Below are 16,422 nucleotides of genomic sequence, written 5' to 3'. Positions count from 1 at the left end.
TGTGAGAATTAGACTAAGTCGGTTGACACGTAATTAACATACAATTAGGGTCGAAGTAGGATTTAATGTTGATTTACATGTGAAAACATACAAACAATAAAAGAAATACTATAATTATGAATTACAATAATGAAAATTACAATAATTACATTGGAATAGGCGATTTATGTCGAAAATACCTTTAAAACGGATAATTTGAGAAAAAGAAAGAAAGAAAGAAAGAAAGAATCAAATAAATTAACGAACAGGAATTAGCGTGATATTACGGTTAATAGTTAGTTAATATGTAAACTAATTACACTAAGTCGGGCGTAAACGGAGTTAGGGGATTTAACTCGGCCCAGAACAAAGCGCAGTGAGAGTCGCGTCCTTTGGAATAGGCGCAGCAGACACTGCGTCTGTTCCTTGGCTCAGTTCTGGCTGTGAAGCCGTAATTGCAAGCCGTTAATGTTAATTGGTGATTTAATGATCAATTGGCATTATTTACTCGGATGGAAGTGATTAGTAGGTTATTTAACATATGAATGGGTCATAAAAGCAATAAACATGGATGAGACGGAATTAAACGAATTAACATAAGATGGATTAATTACAGGAGTGAAAAATATTAACAAACTAAACAAATTAAATCAATTAATTAAGTTAAATACGATGGATTAATGACGAATATGTGATAGATACGACAAATAACAGATGAAAACTATATCAAAGACGAATTCCAGAAACCCAATATTGATGAATTGAATCTCTATAACCCGGAATTGAATTTAATGACAAAAACCCGCAAATATTGGATTATTCGAGATCTAAGTCGGATTTGTGATGATTAAAACATGTTAATGATGAATAATAAATATACTGTGAATTATATGCTATCATGATGAAGGACTAACAAACAAACGAAACAAGTAAAAGAACTTGACGAACAACAGAGGACGAACGAAGAAAAAAGGAAGCAGGAACTGCGGCAGCCTCACGAAGAGGCGCAGCAGGTACTGCGCTCCTTCGAAGAGGCGCAGCAGTTGCTGCGTCCTTTCTCGACGGTTATCTACTGGAAATCCGTAAAAAGAGGTTTTAAAGCATGGTTTTTAGAAATCGGTTTTAATGGTATTTTCGACATAAACCTTACAATTGATGATACAAAAAGTAAATACAATAAATAAAAGAGGAATTTACACCCTCAGACTTACATGTTGACGAAACGAGAAGGACTAAGATATCGATTAGTAATGCTCGACGCGAATGCAAAGAAAGTGCCCTCGTAAGAGGAAAACGATTAAGTTAATTAAGTTGATTGGTGTGTAGTTGGTCAAATTGGTCGGTCAAGCAAACGGGGAGGCTGGTACTCAGAAGGATCCGAGCTTACGTGGTCGAATGTTCAAGCAGTAGACGCCAAAAGTAAGAACAAAGTCTAGAATGCAAAGGGAGAAGAGAAGGGCGGACACTCGCGTGAGAAATACGAGGAGCGAAGGCTCCTATTTATACTACTCACGTGGAGGAATTAGGGTTTCGGAGACTCATTGGAAGTGAATCTCGGAAAGATATGAAAAAGATACGAGAAATACGCAGAAAAGGGCCTGGGAAGAGGCGCGGCATCCACTGCGTCTCTTGGAAGAGGCGCAGCACCTGCTGCGTTTGTTCCCAAGGGGTTTCCTCCTGCGGAAGAAAGATTTCCGTGTTTGAGTTATGGTAGGACAGAAATAATTCGGTTTTCCTTAATATCTTATGTGAATATTTACGGGAAATTGTTTACCAAAAGATAAAATTTATGAAATATGAAATAGAAATATCCGGAACATTCCAGAACATTCTGACTCGGGATTTAACGGTTATCAGAAAATGGAGACGGTTTTAGGCCCGGACTCCGAATGTACTCTAATTTATCAAAACGACCGTAGATCGGGACGTAGATGACAACTAAGAGGTAGACATTAATATTTGAGCAATCACTTGACGATAATCTTACGAACTGTCACAAATCGTTCCGCGTACCAAACATGCGGCCCAATCATCACCGGGTGGTTTGCAAGAGGTGCAGAAACGAGGTATCTACATAATGTAGTCGAACAAAAACGAAAGAAAAAAGAATTTTCCAGTTATGAAAAAAACATCATTTATAATGGTAATGAAATCTTTATCAAGGTTATGCGTAGGTTCCAATCTGTTTTGTTTTTTAAATAAGCATGATATATATGGGAATGTTCATTTGCAAACATTTTGGAATTTGCTAATAGCAATACTAGCAAATAACAATCAGCATGACCCAGAAAATAGAGATTGATTAAATGATCATTACACACCATGCTCGATCATTCACATGTGCATTAACGAAAATAGTGATAAAACATCCAAATTCTCTTAGCTAAATATATTGCTATATTTCGATCAATAGGTAATATACACACTACAAAAGGCATATCCAGAAAATCGCCGATTTAAGTATCTTCGATATCGTACCCCAAGATTCTTACATTGCTATTGAACCAAAAGCTATTTCTAAAATGCACACTCAACTAAGATTCTTAGGGTGGTTAATTTCATGCTTTGCCACCATTCTTATAAAATTTAGCTATAACATATAAACTATTACATACATAATTTTTGATATCAGACTGGAATTAAACACCTATTGTTTGATATTGAATGCTAAAACTTAAGTTTTTCAAGCCATGATACCAATCTTGGCTTTCTTTTGTTTTTACTCCGATTACATCACTCAAAAAAGGAACTTCGGGTCTCTTATGGTACAACCTTGACGAATGTAGATCCAATCTCTCAAAGACAAAGATTTATATTATATAACTAGGATGAAATTTTGATAATGATTCAGATCTCAATATTGCGTTTGGACCCTTAATAGAGACGGTCGTAAAGAAAAAAATGGTTTCAATTGCACATGCTTTTTGCGATGACTTTCATGATCTTGCTATGCTCAAAGAATTAAACTACGTTGGTATAAATATCTTGGGGTATGGCACGCGAACAACTAGTACTTTCTAAAAGAGAGGCTCTAGCTCTATTCGATTCAAGCCCTTAAAAAACCACCTACTATAGTTGTACTATCGCACACATTATTCATCAAGGTCCAAGAAGAATATTTGTTATATCAACTTTCCGCACTCTTATTTGTTAGGTTTCTTTTCACGCACTCAAGTGTTTTACGTACTTGGTCCATAAATAATATATTCGTGTTTGTTTGTATTTGGCTCATTTGTCAATTCAATTTGTTTGTATTAGTGAATGTCTTTTCAAAGTAAGAAGTTAAATGATTTTACTTGAAGCGAAGACAAAAACTCTCATAATTTCGCACAAAAATATTAGGATATTAGGCCCATTAGAGTCGGCTATCGTCTAGGGTTTATGCTAGTAGGGTTTATATATATATATATACACCAATGTATCGAATCAGAATGAGAACCCATCAATAATACGATTCCCTTATGCATTTCTCTCCCCTCTATAATCTTATCATGGTATCAGAGCCTCACGCTCTTGAGGCCTAAATACAATTTTCCGCTATCTCGCAGGTGTAACACCCCCATATACCAAAGTGTCTTATCAAAGACCACCTCAGCATATAGGTGTGCTACCATCTCGGTTACCCGAGGTAGTACGCATCATAGTAACAATAAAGAACGAGTTAAATAAATTGAGTAATAAGGTTTACACTTTTCAAAACAACTCCAAAGAAAAGGTACAACTGAAAAAAAAAAGTCTCAAATTAAACTACTGTCAGCTAAAGCATTATGACGACTAGTAATGACAGCGCTCGTTTACGTCCCGCAAGCTATTCCATCAACCATCATCGCATGCTAAGCCAACTATTTCCCAACCCCGAATGAATCACCACAGTTTGAAAACATAAAACGGGGTTAGTCAACTGTATAACCAACAAAGTACGCAGCGGAAACAAATATAATACTGCAATCAGTCAATCACCAACTCTAACAACCACCAATCACTGGTTACCCATCGCAACAGGAAACCCACACCGCTAGTGGGGGACCGCAGCCTTGCCCACCAAATTCCTGCTCATCGCAACGAGCGAACCCATATCATTAATGTGCACATCCCTCTTGTGACCAGAGACACAAGAGGCGAATATGGGAATGAGACCATCTCTCGACATGGCTCATAAAACAATCTCAACCACAACCATTACCATCTCCTCCAACCAATCTCCACAACATCAACAACAATGGTAAACAAGCAATAACAACCGCAATACTCATAAAAATTACACAATCAACTGAGTAGGGAAAACCCTACCTTATTTGCAATCCGGACAATCATAACAACAAAGTCAGAAAGGCTCTTATACGAACTTTGTCACCTATACACATATCATATCATCAAAATCTACCTTAAATCGCCAATAAATCTAATTAGTGTTTAACAATGATAGCACTATAACCATAAGGACAAAAGTACGATGCTTACCAAAGAATCGCCGCGAAAGAACAATGTAAAAAAACCCTTAAATTCGACTTAGTGATGATTTGAATGATTAGAGAAGTTGTACGTAGTTTAGGTTTTAAAAGAAATGATTAGAAAAAGATTAAGAACTGCTGAAACGTCTTTATATACTTCCCCAATCATTAAAATCAAAACCGCGGATAAAACCCCGTCAGACCGCCAGCTTGACTGAGTACAAAACCTACTCGATTAAGCCCAACTCAACTGAGCACTAACCTACTCGATCGAGTTATGACGTTCCAGAACCCAACTTAACATGCCCGACAGCCAACTCGGCCGAGTAAGCCCTACTCGACCGAGTTACCCATAACCAGAAACTTGTAGTATTATAGCCAGTGGGTTAATATTCGATAATGTAAAACACCCGCTGACGGGATCTCGCTCATTACTATCAATCTAATTTATTTTTTTAGTTTAAAAAAAAAGGCCAAAGAAATACTACCTTTTTTCTTTTTTTTTTTGAGAAAAAGAAATACTACCTTTTGATCAAGAGGCATTGGTATACATAAATCAACAATGATTATCTCCATTTCCTCTCACAAACTCATTTAATAATATTATATCTTCTATACTCTATTAACCCTTTATTTTTATGCATAAATCGTAAACCATTCGATGTTGATCAGATACAATGTGCACCGTTGATAGGTAACGACCTCTCCATTTCTTAAAAAGAAATGGAGAGGATTTTGACTCTACATAAGTACAGGGACATATCCTAGTACATATGGTGCGTCGTCTTTCTGCCCTATTCCTAATAGTCAAGTGTGTTGAAAAAACCAATTTCTTTTTTTTGAAATCCGATTAATATCATTCAACGTCGTTTAAGGTGGTACTTGATTTATTTTGAGTCCAAAAAAGTAACGTTCTCCCGATCTTGAAATAGACGGATAATTTTTTGTTTTATTGATATTTGTTAGATTCGATTAGTGTTCCTGCAAATTAACTCATATTCGACAAGTCCGAAAAACTTAACGTTCTTGTTCGAATAAATTTTAACGAGTCTTATACTCGTTTCTTACCTACCTTTGAAGACGAAGAAGATTAATGAAGATCGAAGAAGATGAAGATTGAAGATTTCATTTTTTTTCTTTTTCTTTGTATTTCTCCAATCGTAAAGTTCGTATTATGTACTGCCTTTACGATTGCCGGAGGGTATTAGGATATTTGGCCCATTAGGGCCGGCTATCGTCTAGGGGTTATGCTAATAGAGTTTATTATATATACACCCATGTATTGAATTAGAACGAGAACCCATTAATAATACTATTCCGTTGTGCAATTCTCCCTCTCTATAATCTTATCAAAAAATAATAGATACACTTTTTTTAAATAATCTCATCTTAAAAAGAAGTGATTATTTCTGAGCTAATATTGTTGGTAAGACATTTTACCCTTTCATTGTGTCAAATAAGGTGATTAAGACATTTCAGTAAAACCAAACTTAAATCGTATTTTAAAATCACAATTAATTGCGTGTCATAATTTTTTTATAAAGAATGCAAATCTAAATAATTAAACACAAATTATTATTGAAGTCGGACATACCTGTTACAAGCTGAATACGGGTCAAATAATACCCAAATGAATAGATAAAACAAAAGCAGAATACTGAGTATTACTTAACACGTATTTAGCTTGTGAGAGATATGCATGTCTTTAATGAGATTTGCTTGATAATTAAAATAGTGATTACTCACATTGTTCTTACTTCTTACCATGATCTCAAAAGGTCCCTAAAAAAAGTTGACCTCAATGGAATTATTTCTCATCCACAAAAAAAACAAATTATAACATTCCCAAATCCAATGGTCACAAAACAAGTGTCAAAGTTACACTAGTGTTGGTGGCAAATTGCCATTGTTGTGTTTTAATGCAAAAATAAATCCAGAAACTCTATAACACTCCCCTAGTCCCTATCCAATCTCACAATTTGTCCATTTCTAAGCTACCCCTTATTTATTCTCTCCATTATATTTTCATCTACCATTTTCCCCATTTCAAATTAATTATTCTGCCTATTATTTTCTTACTGGTATGAGAAATCCCCTCCTTTTTCTCTCTTAATTTTACTGTTACTTGTTGTTTTCTGCTTATCTTTTGCTAATTCGTGTGTTAATTTCATTATTTGGTTAAAAGATTAAAACTTTGATTGTTTTTCTGGGTAAAGTTTTAATCTTTGTATATATTTTGTCACATTTCTTGTTATATTGTGTGTGTGTGTGTTTTTTTTTGTGTTTAGCTTTTTTGGGTTTGTGGGTTTAGGCTGCGTATATCCGACTCTCCTTTGCGAGAGCCATTGAGACACTGGGCTAATGTCGTTGTTATTATAGAACTACTGTTTGGCTGTAAATTTTTGTGTAGAAATACTGGTCTAGGGTTTATGAAAATGTGATTTTGCCTGATTATGCTACAGTGGCATAATTGGTCTTATTTGTGTAGGAAAAAGAAGGTGAACTTGGGATTTTAGGTTATAGTCAAGTCAACGGTCAAAAGATTTTGACCCACAAATGTCAGTTGTCAGTCTTCTGTAAAAGCATGATTAACTGTGTTAGTTGTTAAAAATCAGTACTGTCAGTTGTATGATTGCTTTCTGCTACGAATTTCACCCTCAAGGAGGATTCTTTACGATTTGTCGATTTTGGTCGTATTGTTGTTAGTTTTCGACTTAGAACTTCTGTAAAGTTGGATTCGTTGTGAACTACTTGTAAAGTTTTAAAAGAATGGGGAGCTGATTGTAAAGGTTAGTACTGTTTCACTTGTCTGATAATTAGAACATCTGGTTGTTGATTTCGTGTAGCATATCATTATTTTGATTGATTCCTGTGTCGAAGTGTAATTTATCGTTGTTTTTGAAGCTGATTTGCACTTTTATTGCAAAATTGTCATGACTGCTAAATCATTTGGATCAAGGTTTTGGAAGAGCCTTTTGCATTAATTCTTGTAGTGAGCATAACTTTTTTTTAGTATAGTGTCTTCTTCATGGATCAGTGTCTAATTTGCGTTGTGGATCAACTCCGGTGAATTTGCATTGAAGAGTGAAAGGGGGGTGGGGTTTAAGGCTCTCAGCTTTACTGAAAACATCTACTGCTTTTTTGGATATATATATTAGGAGGAAAGGGGAGCGGAATTAGAGCATTGGTGTTTTCCTTCCGAATCCTTCATATGTTGGAGGTTTTTTTTAATTTGACCTAGATGTGGAAAATAGATCTCGCCATTTTCCTCCCCTCCAATTTTCTATCAAAACAAGGAAAGTTGTCCTCTTTCATTTCTCCCCTTATCTATCCTTCCAAATTCCTTCATCCAAACAAGGGCATACTCTTCAGGAAGCGTGTTTCTTAGATATGTGTCATATTCAAGTTACCTATAATGTTATTCCACATGATTTGTTATTGTGATATACTGATATGTTAAGATTATCTATATCCTTGTCGAGTTCCTTCATTAAATGATGTCATGTTGCCCAATTAATGTACTCGCTTATCCAACTCGAGTTGAGGGGCGGTGAAAACTGAAAACTGCTTATGTTAGATTGTTCTTGATGCACTGTTATTGAAATATGCCACATTGCCGCTGATGCTTTTCAGATTTTGACTCTTCGTATTTGGGCTTGCACTGTGGCTTTTGCAGGGTTATTACCTGAACTAGTATAACCTGCATATAGAAAATACAAAGTGGCATGGCTGTGGAGGGTGACCAGCAGGTTAATGTATCTGAGATTGGCAGTGTTGCGGTATCTGATGAAACGCCAATTGATGATTTTGTAAGAAACGAGGATGTCATGCTTGCAGATAGGGTTGTTTCAATGGAGGACGACCACGGGACTGGCGTTTCACTTCTAAATAGTGCTGTAGATATGGGTATTTCAGGTCTGGAAGCATGCGTGACGGGCCATAACCAGCAGACTTATGTTTCAGAAGTAAGCAATGGTTTAGGAGCCATGGAAATGCTAAATGACGATTCTGAAAGGAAAAATGATCTCAGGGATGAATATGTAGGTGTCCCTGCTGTAGAAATAAGCATCCCTATGGAGGGGAGCCAAAATACTCGTGTTTCTGAACTAGGCAGTGTTTTAGTGTCTAATGAGAGTTTAAATGATGATTCTCAAGTTAGAAACGATGATGTTAAGGAAGAAGTTATGGCATTTGACGCTCCTGTAATGCTTTTGCCTACGACCTGTGAGGATGAAACTAAGGAGTTTCATGCTGCTAAAAATCAGGAAAATAAGGCTGAAATTAAGACCAAAGTCACCGTGGATGAAGATAAGGTTGATGGTGCTACTAATTTTAGTTCTCCCCCTACCCTTTCCAAGTGCACATCTGCTATAAATGGGATAACTTTGGCTGCCGAAAATGTTGAGGGACAGACAGAATCGAAAAGACTTGCTGACTTAAGAGAGCGTAAAAGGAGTAAATATCTGTCCCCTCCGTACGTGAACCTAAGCAACGTGTCAAAAAGTACGAAAGGTTTCCATAGAGAACATTCTGCTGTTCCTGGAGATGGGGAAGGTAGTAATATGCAAAAGTCGTCGCCAAGTGTTTCAAGGAGTGGAAGCAAAAGGAAAAGGAAAAACGGGTCGAAAAAGTCTTTTCCCTCATTTGATAATCTGCAGCAGATAAAAGCGTCTTCTGGTGAATTACTCTCAGAACTTCACTCGGCAGCTTTAGATTGTCTCCATTCTTGTGAGAATGACCATTTTGATGCTATTTTCATATTCTTCAATGTATTCCGTTCTTCTGTATTTCACGACGAGTCTAGTTCCAAAGTGGACAGGACAGAAAAGGAATTGGTGAAAGAGGCACTTGAAGAAAATGTTTCTATTGTGTATGATGACAAGGTTCAGGATATTCCGGCAGGAAGTCCGAATAATTCGAAGCCTGAACCAAAGAAGAAAAAGAGGAAGGAAAAGACTGCAAATGGTTCGACAAATTTGGTTTCTGCTTCTCTTTATGATGTTAATGTGAGTGTTGCTCCAACTACATCATCTCTAGATTTGTCTCAGGGAAATGAAGCGGCCATCTTGTTGTCATCCGGAAATAAGCAGGCGGTCAGTATAGCACATTCAAATGGTAAGTCCGAAAACACCAATGAGCTGACAGATGCTTCTCAGATGGAGGACCCCTTTGTACTTGCTGGTGTGCCAGGTCCGAAAAAGCGAGGAAGGAAGAAAGGGACAACAGTTACCGCTAATCCAAACCCGGATGGGAATCCTGAGAAAAAGAAGAGGCGGAGGAGGAGAAAGGACGGAACCTATGCTGATGATATGCCTAATGTGACAAATGCAAAACCCATCTCATTGGAGGTATGTCTGCCGAATGTGGGCCCAAATCCACCCACTCCTCTAGGTCAATTGAACACCAATCTCGATTCAGCTTCTCAGCCTGACACAGTGCAGGCTGATAATGGGCCGTCCCTTGGTCAGATAAGACAGAAGCTTGAGATGATGACGTCCATGCTGGAGAAATCGGGGGATAACCTCTCGTCTGAGATGAAAGCAACGTTGGAGAATGAGATACGAGGACTTCTGAAGAAAGTGAGCACCATGCCAAGCTCATCCTCTTAGTCGACTTTTGTCTTATGGGTCCTTTTTGTCTCAGTTGCTATTAACTTATTTTAGAGGAAGCCGCATGTAGTTTGCTGGCGAATGGCATAGTAGTAGACTATCTTTAGGAACTTATATATGACTAATGAGCACAAACTTTCTGAAGCTACATTTGATCTTTAAGCTCAACCAAGTGTTCTTGTGTCTTGTTGCGGAGTAATTTATGTGCTGTAAAGACCCTTTGTGTATTAGTAGTTTAATTTAGGACAAAAGCGATGGGATTACAAACATGCAACAATCACCCGAAGTATCAGGGATGCATCTCGCCTAAAAAGAGAAGCGCACCAGGAGGAGAAAATGGGCACAACTACAACAGTCGAAAAGGGCAAACAACCAAATCAAAAGCCAAGCTCCAGGGAACCACTCCCAAAGTCCGCCCAAACCTGCCATGCCACCCTTCCCCAAAACTTCCGTCTCAGATTTGTTCTTTTTCAAATTTTGTTACATTCGATTGACCCGGGAGCCCATACTTCAATATGGATGAAACAAACTATGAACTAAGCTCAAACGACTTGTCAGCCAACTTATATAGTAAAACTATAGAGGGATAAACTTAGACGGGTCAATATAACAGAAACCGCATTCATGTTTCCTTTAAAAAGGAAAACAAAATTGGAAGAGCCATCAGTTTTTGCAAACTCTGTTGAGCTCCATTTTGCAGAATAGGCCTTTTAGGGCTCTCGGACTACCACCTTTTCTTGCTTGCCTAATTGTCCGTTCTACAGATACGCGAGTTATTTTGCCTGGTAACGTTAGTTCCTGCATTACTAGACTGTACATCAGCAACCACACAGAAACACGTCAGATAACAGAAATCCTAATTTACTCCAAGAGCATTATATCGAGAGGAAAGACAATACGAGAAAAGTTAACTAATTTGCTAAATGTGAAATTCTTCACATAAATTTGTAAAATCAGTGGCGATACAAATTATTTCCGTCCCAAAAAGACACTGGCCAATTTCCTAATACGGAGTACTTTGATAGACAGTATTGATACACCAGATGGTCCAGGTCTAAGAATTAGAGACCAACTCTCTTGAACTCCGTAAAAGCAAACAAAATTTGAGGAACCTTTATACTCTTAAACCAAACCTAAAGCTAATGTTTACGATAAAACAATGTCGCACATTAATGGTGAACACGACCATCAGTCACAACTCAAAATCTACTTCTTGTTTGCCTCCTCGTATTCAGCCTCAGGGGTCTGGTCCCCGCTTCCGCCTGATGATGAAGCCCCGCTATTCCCACCACCGGACATGTGCTCTCCGATCTTCGAAACAGCCTTGTTTGCAGCATCAGTCTTAGCCTTGATCTCCTCAACATCGTCCTTCTGCATGACATCTCTCAAGGTAGACACAGCATCTTCAATTTCCTTGGCAACTTCACTCGGAATCTTCTCCCTGTATTCTCCCAAGCTCTTCTCCACACTGTAGATAGTCGTATCGGCTGTGTTCCTAGCATCGATTAGAGCCTTCCTCTCTTGATCTTTCTGGGCATGGAGCTCAGCCTCCCTAACCATCTTTTCAATTTCTTGCTCGGATAGCCCACCAGAGGACTTAATGGTGATTTGCTGCTCTTTCCCGGTGGATTTGTCCTTGGCAGAGACGGTGACAATGCCATTGGCATCAATGTCGAATGTCACCTCAATTTGAGGAAGACCTCGTGGGGCCGGTGGGAGGCCTTGGAGTTCAAACTCCCCAAGCATCTTGTTGTCTGATGCCATTTCACGTTCTCCCTGTAATACCTTGATGCCAACTTGTGTTTGGTTGTCAGCTGCTGTTGAGAACACCTATAGGAAAAGAAATGTACAATTTAAAAACAGAAAATAACAACCAAGATTCAAAGACCACCGACCCCAAAAGAGTAAATTAATTAGCTGCAACGGTAAGAATTGGCATTATCAAAGGCACATAGGACATTCTAACATCACTGAGATCAGAATAAAAATGGATCAGAGACATCGTTGGCTATTAACGACCTTATCAATAGGATATTTAGCATTTTGAAGCTGATAAGCTGCTCTCAAAAAATGGTTATATGCGCAAGTCGGACTAGGGCTGAGAATCGGTCCAAGACCGGACCGAACCGGACCAAACCGGACCGAAGACCGACAATAAAAATTTAGTGGACCGAAGACCGGACCTAAAACTTTCGGTCTTGGACCGGACCAAACCCGAAATATTTGGTCCGGTCCGGTCTTGGACCGAAATGGACCTAAAATTAGTTTTTGCACTATTTTGTATAGGATAATTACATTTTAATTCCGCTAAAGAAAATGTATTTAAATAATTAGACGACTCTTTTTATGAAAATCATTAAGAATACTAATTTATAATGTCTTTTAAAGATAAAATAGTAATTTGATTCCTAATATTTTAATGTTGCGTCATTAAAAACATGAAATTTGGTCCATTCGGTCCGGACCTAAATTAACCGGTCTTGGACCGGACCGGACCGAAGACCAAACCTTGAAAAAATGAGGATTGAGGACCGGACCAAAATAATTCGGTCCGGGTTTGGTCCAGACCAAATGGTCCGGTCCGGTCCATTTTTTCGGTCCGGACCTAAATTTGCTCACCCCTATGCGCAACGCATCATCCAGTCTTTCCATTACTTAGCCGAAGAAGGCCAAACACAACCTCAAGAAATATAATCACATAGGTTGAAAGACCGGCACCACAACCAATGGACAAGTTCAAATGTAAGGGGAATGTATAGAACAACTCTTCAAATAAAAAATGCATATAAATAAGGTGTATTAGAGAAGGAAGCAACTGGTGTACCTGGCTCTTCTTTGTAGGGATGGTGGTGTTTCGGTTGATGAGTCTGGTGAACACACCGCCCAAAGTCTCAATACCCAACGAAAGAGGAGTAACATCCAAAAGCAATAGCTCCTTGACATCTCCACGTAAAATACCACCCTGGATAGCAGCACCCATAGCAACTGCCTCATCAGGGTTTACTCCTTTGCTTGGAGTCTTGCCGAATAGCTCTTGCACAAGCTCTTGCACTTTAGGAACTCGGGTCATACCACCGACCAAGAGGACCTCATCAACCTCCTTAATAGAGACACCCGCATCCTTCAAACAGTTCTTGCAAGGAGCACGTGTCCTCTCGATCAAACCTCCAACCAAGGACTCAAATTTCGACCTTGTGAGCGTGATGTTCAAATGCTTTGCTCCAGAAGCATCTGCACTGATAAACGGGAGGCTGATGTCAGTTTGAGAGGTGGAGGAGAGTTCTATCTTGGCTTTCTCGGCTGCTTCACGGAGCCTTTGCAAGGCTAGACGGTCGTTCCTCAAGTCAATGGCGTCAGTTCTCTTGAACTCAGAAACCAGAAATTCCAACAAAGTGTTGTCAAAGTCCTCTCCTCCAAGGAATGTGTCACCATTTGTCGCTTTGACCTGAACAAAACATGTAGCTTCAATTTATGAAACATTGGGCACCATAAAAACATAATACTGTCACTATCCCCGCACATTATTTACATCATTCCATTTTAGTCCATTCCAACCAGTAGCTTATGTTAAGCTTTAGACATATTTTGTGTAGCGAAGAACGCAGAAGTCCGCACAATTGTGGGTGTCTACAGTAAACTATTTGTAGGAACTAAGGTTGCAATAATCACGCTAGAAAAAAAGAGGATTACCTCAAATACTCCATTGGAGATTTCAAGGATTGACACATCAAAAGTACCGCCGCCAAGATCAAACACTGCAATAAGGCCTTCCTTGTTGCTCATGCCATAAGACAGAGCAGCAGCAGTAGGCTCATTGATAATCCTCTGAACATCAAGTCCAGCAATACGCCCAGCATCCTTTGTTGCTTGCCTTTGGGCATCATTGAAATAAGCTGGGACAGTAACCACGGCCTTGGAAACAGTTTTGCCAAGATAAGCTTCGGCAGTTTCTTTCATCTTTGTTAGAACAAAGGCACCGACCTGGCTGGGAGAGTACTGTTGGCCATTGGCCTCAACCCAAGCATCACCATTAGGAGCCCTCACAATCTTGTATGGAACCATTTTCATTTCCTTCTGTGTTTGTGCATCATCGAATTTCCTTCCAATTAGACGCTTGGCCCCAGATACAGTATTTGTAGGGTTGGTTACAGACTGACGCTTAGCAGGGGTACCAACAAGAAGCTCGCCTTTTGGACTAAAGGCCACAACCGACGGTGTAGTACGGGCACCTTCTGCATTCTCAATAACTTTGGGGGTCTGCATAAAGGTTTTCACCAAAGATCAGCAGCCAGTTGATAGCAAGTACTAGTAGTGGAAATATGCGTAACATGGTCATCTCATACCTTTCCCTCCATGATAGAAACACAAGAGTTAGTGGTACCCAAGTCGATACCAATGACATCATTACCAGCAGGTCTCGTACTGTTGAGACACCAAACAATGTAGCAAAGATCAAATTAAACATTCATAATACAAAGTTCAATTAAGAAGAATACAAATTGAAGTGGAGTGGACTTATATTAATACCTGAACGGTCTCACCAGATTCGCCAACCTTTGCCCCATAAATGGGCTGACAGTAGATGCACCCCCATTACCAATAATCTGGAAGCATTAAAAAATAAACACAATATCAAATTATTAGTCTCTACTCTCTACTCTCTACACCAATTCAACAAGTAAGATGTCCGGCGAACAACAAGGACAGCACACCATCTTCGTAAATCTAAATACAGAAAAATTGAACCCCTTCTTACTCAAGAGGTTCTTCACTTTTGCCGCGCAAGTATGAGTGACGTTAGAATTTCAATTGAAAACACAAAATGACCAATAAAAGGACCCATTTCTAAATCACTCCTATAAACGTCCAAACTACTACCAAAACAAAAAATCAAATCCATCATGGCTAATACCAAAAGCTCATATTTTTTCAAAATATGACTATACAGTAACAACATCCATCGTATTCAAATTAGGATACCATTGATCAAATGCTCTCAGAACACAATATGTACTAGCCAAATAACACTATCCTTCACAATTAAAAGAGATGGGATGTTGTTGTCTCATCTAACATATTTGACCCGTTTTAAGTTTAAAGATGGATACTCAATATTTAGGAAATACAAATTTCTAAAATTGACAATAAACAACCAAACCATAACCTTCAAGATTGCAACTTTATCATCCAACAACCACAAACATATAAACAAATCACAAGTCGTAATCAGCAAACAGTAAAAATCAACAGTCAGTCACAACTAATCAATCAAAAGATCGATTTCAGATCGAATTTAAGAAACAGTATCATATACTCCCTCTCTCCGAATCATTTGTTTACATTCAATTAAAAAACTCCTTACAATCAAAAATCACAAAAAAAGCAAACAAATGATTGAAGCGGAAAGAGTATCTAACAATAACAATCAAACAAAAAGTTGCAGAAATCGGAAATCGCATATTGCAAATGAATAATTAAAAAAAGAGGAAAAAGAGAAGGAAGTATACAGATTTGAAAGGTGCGATAGATCGAAGTTCACAGCGGCGAAGATTGCGGAGGATAGTTGAGGCGGCCATTGAAGATGAAATGGGGTGAGAAATATTGGTGATTATATATATGAATGAAGACGATGTGCAGATTTAGGGTTTAGGGTTTATAAGAGGGAGAAATGAAGAGAGGTGTTGGTTTATGTAACTTGTAGGCACCTCCACCTTGTGACTTGCGAACTTTCTAGAGACTTTTTTGCCCTTTCTTGTTTTCCAAGACTCAAATGTTTTGAGTTTTTCATTTATTAAAAAAAAAAAAAAAAAAAAAAATCAAGAGTTGAGGTTGGCATGTCCAAAGCTCAAAATCATGTATTTCCTAATAGGCCCGTGTTGCGAACCTATGTGGAATAACTGAATTAAATTAAAAATTGAATGGAACTAAACTATAAAGTACAAGTTAAGTAAAATTGAACTAAGCTGAACTCAATATAGTTCAATAAAGTGATTATCAGTTGGACCAGGCTAAGACAAAATAAACAGATTGTTTATGCAAGTTGGGTCGAATTAAGCCAAATGTCGAAACTTATTTTGTGAGTCCACTTCAGATGGACTAGATCGGGCTTTTTGGGGTCAAATTGGGTTTTAGGCCCTAAAATTAATGACTTATCGGATGAGATCAATAGTCAAATATCGTCCACTAAAACCTTAAATTAGGCTGAGAAAGTTTAGCTCCGGACAGGAAAAATGGACCGGACCATTTGGTGTGGACTGAGCACAGACCGGGTTCACTTAGGTTTGGTATTCGGTCCAAACTTTCTGAAGATTCAGTTTTCGGTTCGGTCCGATTCAAGACGGTTGGTTTCAGTTTCGAACCGAGTGAACCCAAATTTAGGTGTT

General features: G+C 38.4%; 2 protein-coding genes across 2 annotated transcripts; one reads left to right on the top strand and one right to left on the bottom strand.

The window, feature by feature from the left end:
* Positions 1 to 6,290: 6,290 nt before the first annotated feature.
* Positions 6,291 to 10,224, top strand: LOC141611375 (uncharacterized). The gene is made up of 2 exons (XM_074429898.1): positions 6,291 to 6,511; positions 8,107 to 10,224. Exon 2 carries the CDS (start codon positions 8,156 to 8,158, stop codon positions 10,037 to 10,039), a length of 1,884 nt encoding a protein of 627 aa, XP_074285999.1. The 5' UTR covers positions 6,291 to 6,511; positions 8,107 to 8,155; the 3' UTR covers positions 10,040 to 10,224.
* Positions 10,225 to 10,954: 730 nt separating this feature from the next.
* LOC141611374 (heat shock 70 kDa protein, mitochondrial-like) lies at positions 10,955 to 15,800 on the bottom strand. The gene is made up of 6 exons (XM_074429897.1): positions 15,547 to 15,800; positions 14,567 to 14,643; positions 14,383 to 14,461; positions 13,730 to 14,296; positions 12,864 to 13,484; positions 10,955 to 11,869 (listed from the first exon to the last, which is right to left on the bottom strand). The coding sequence occupies exons 1-6, from the start codon at positions 15,613 to 15,615 to the stop codon at positions 11,246 to 11,248; spliced, it is 2,037 nt and encodes a 678-aa protein (XP_074285998.1). The 5' UTR covers positions 15,616 to 15,800; the 3' UTR covers positions 10,955 to 11,245.
* Positions 15,801 to 16,422: the final 622 nt, after the last annotated feature.

This window comes from Silene latifolia, chromosome 11 (assembly GCF_048544455.1).
Source record: "Silene latifolia isolate original U9 population chromosome 11, ASM4854445v1, whole genome shotgun sequence".
Lineage (NCBI taxonomy): Eukaryota > Viridiplantae > Streptophyta > Magnoliopsida > Caryophyllales > Caryophyllaceae > Silene > Silene latifolia.
The sequence above is the reverse complement of the archived record's forward strand: the minus strand, read 5'-3'. Positions and strand labels throughout refer to the sequence as shown.

Bases quoted from the DNA above. Each gene is read 5' to 3' on its own strand.
- LOC141611375 (XM_074429898.1), top strand. From the start codon at position 8,156: ATGGCTGTGGAGGGTGACCAGCAGGTTAATGTATCTGAGATTGGCAGT.
- LOC141611374 (XM_074429897.1), bottom strand. From the start codon at position 15,615: ATGGCCGCCTCAACTATCCTCCGCAATCTTCGCCGCTGTGAACTTCGA. The intron at 14,644-15,546 runs GTATACTTCCTT...TAATGCTTCCAG, and splicing joins CTATCGCACCTTTCAAATCT to ATTATTGGTAATGGGGGTGC. The intron at 14,297-14,382 runs GTATGAGATGAC...ACCTTTATGCAG, and splicing joins TTTCTATCATGGAGGGAAAG to ACCCCCAAAGTTATTGAGAA.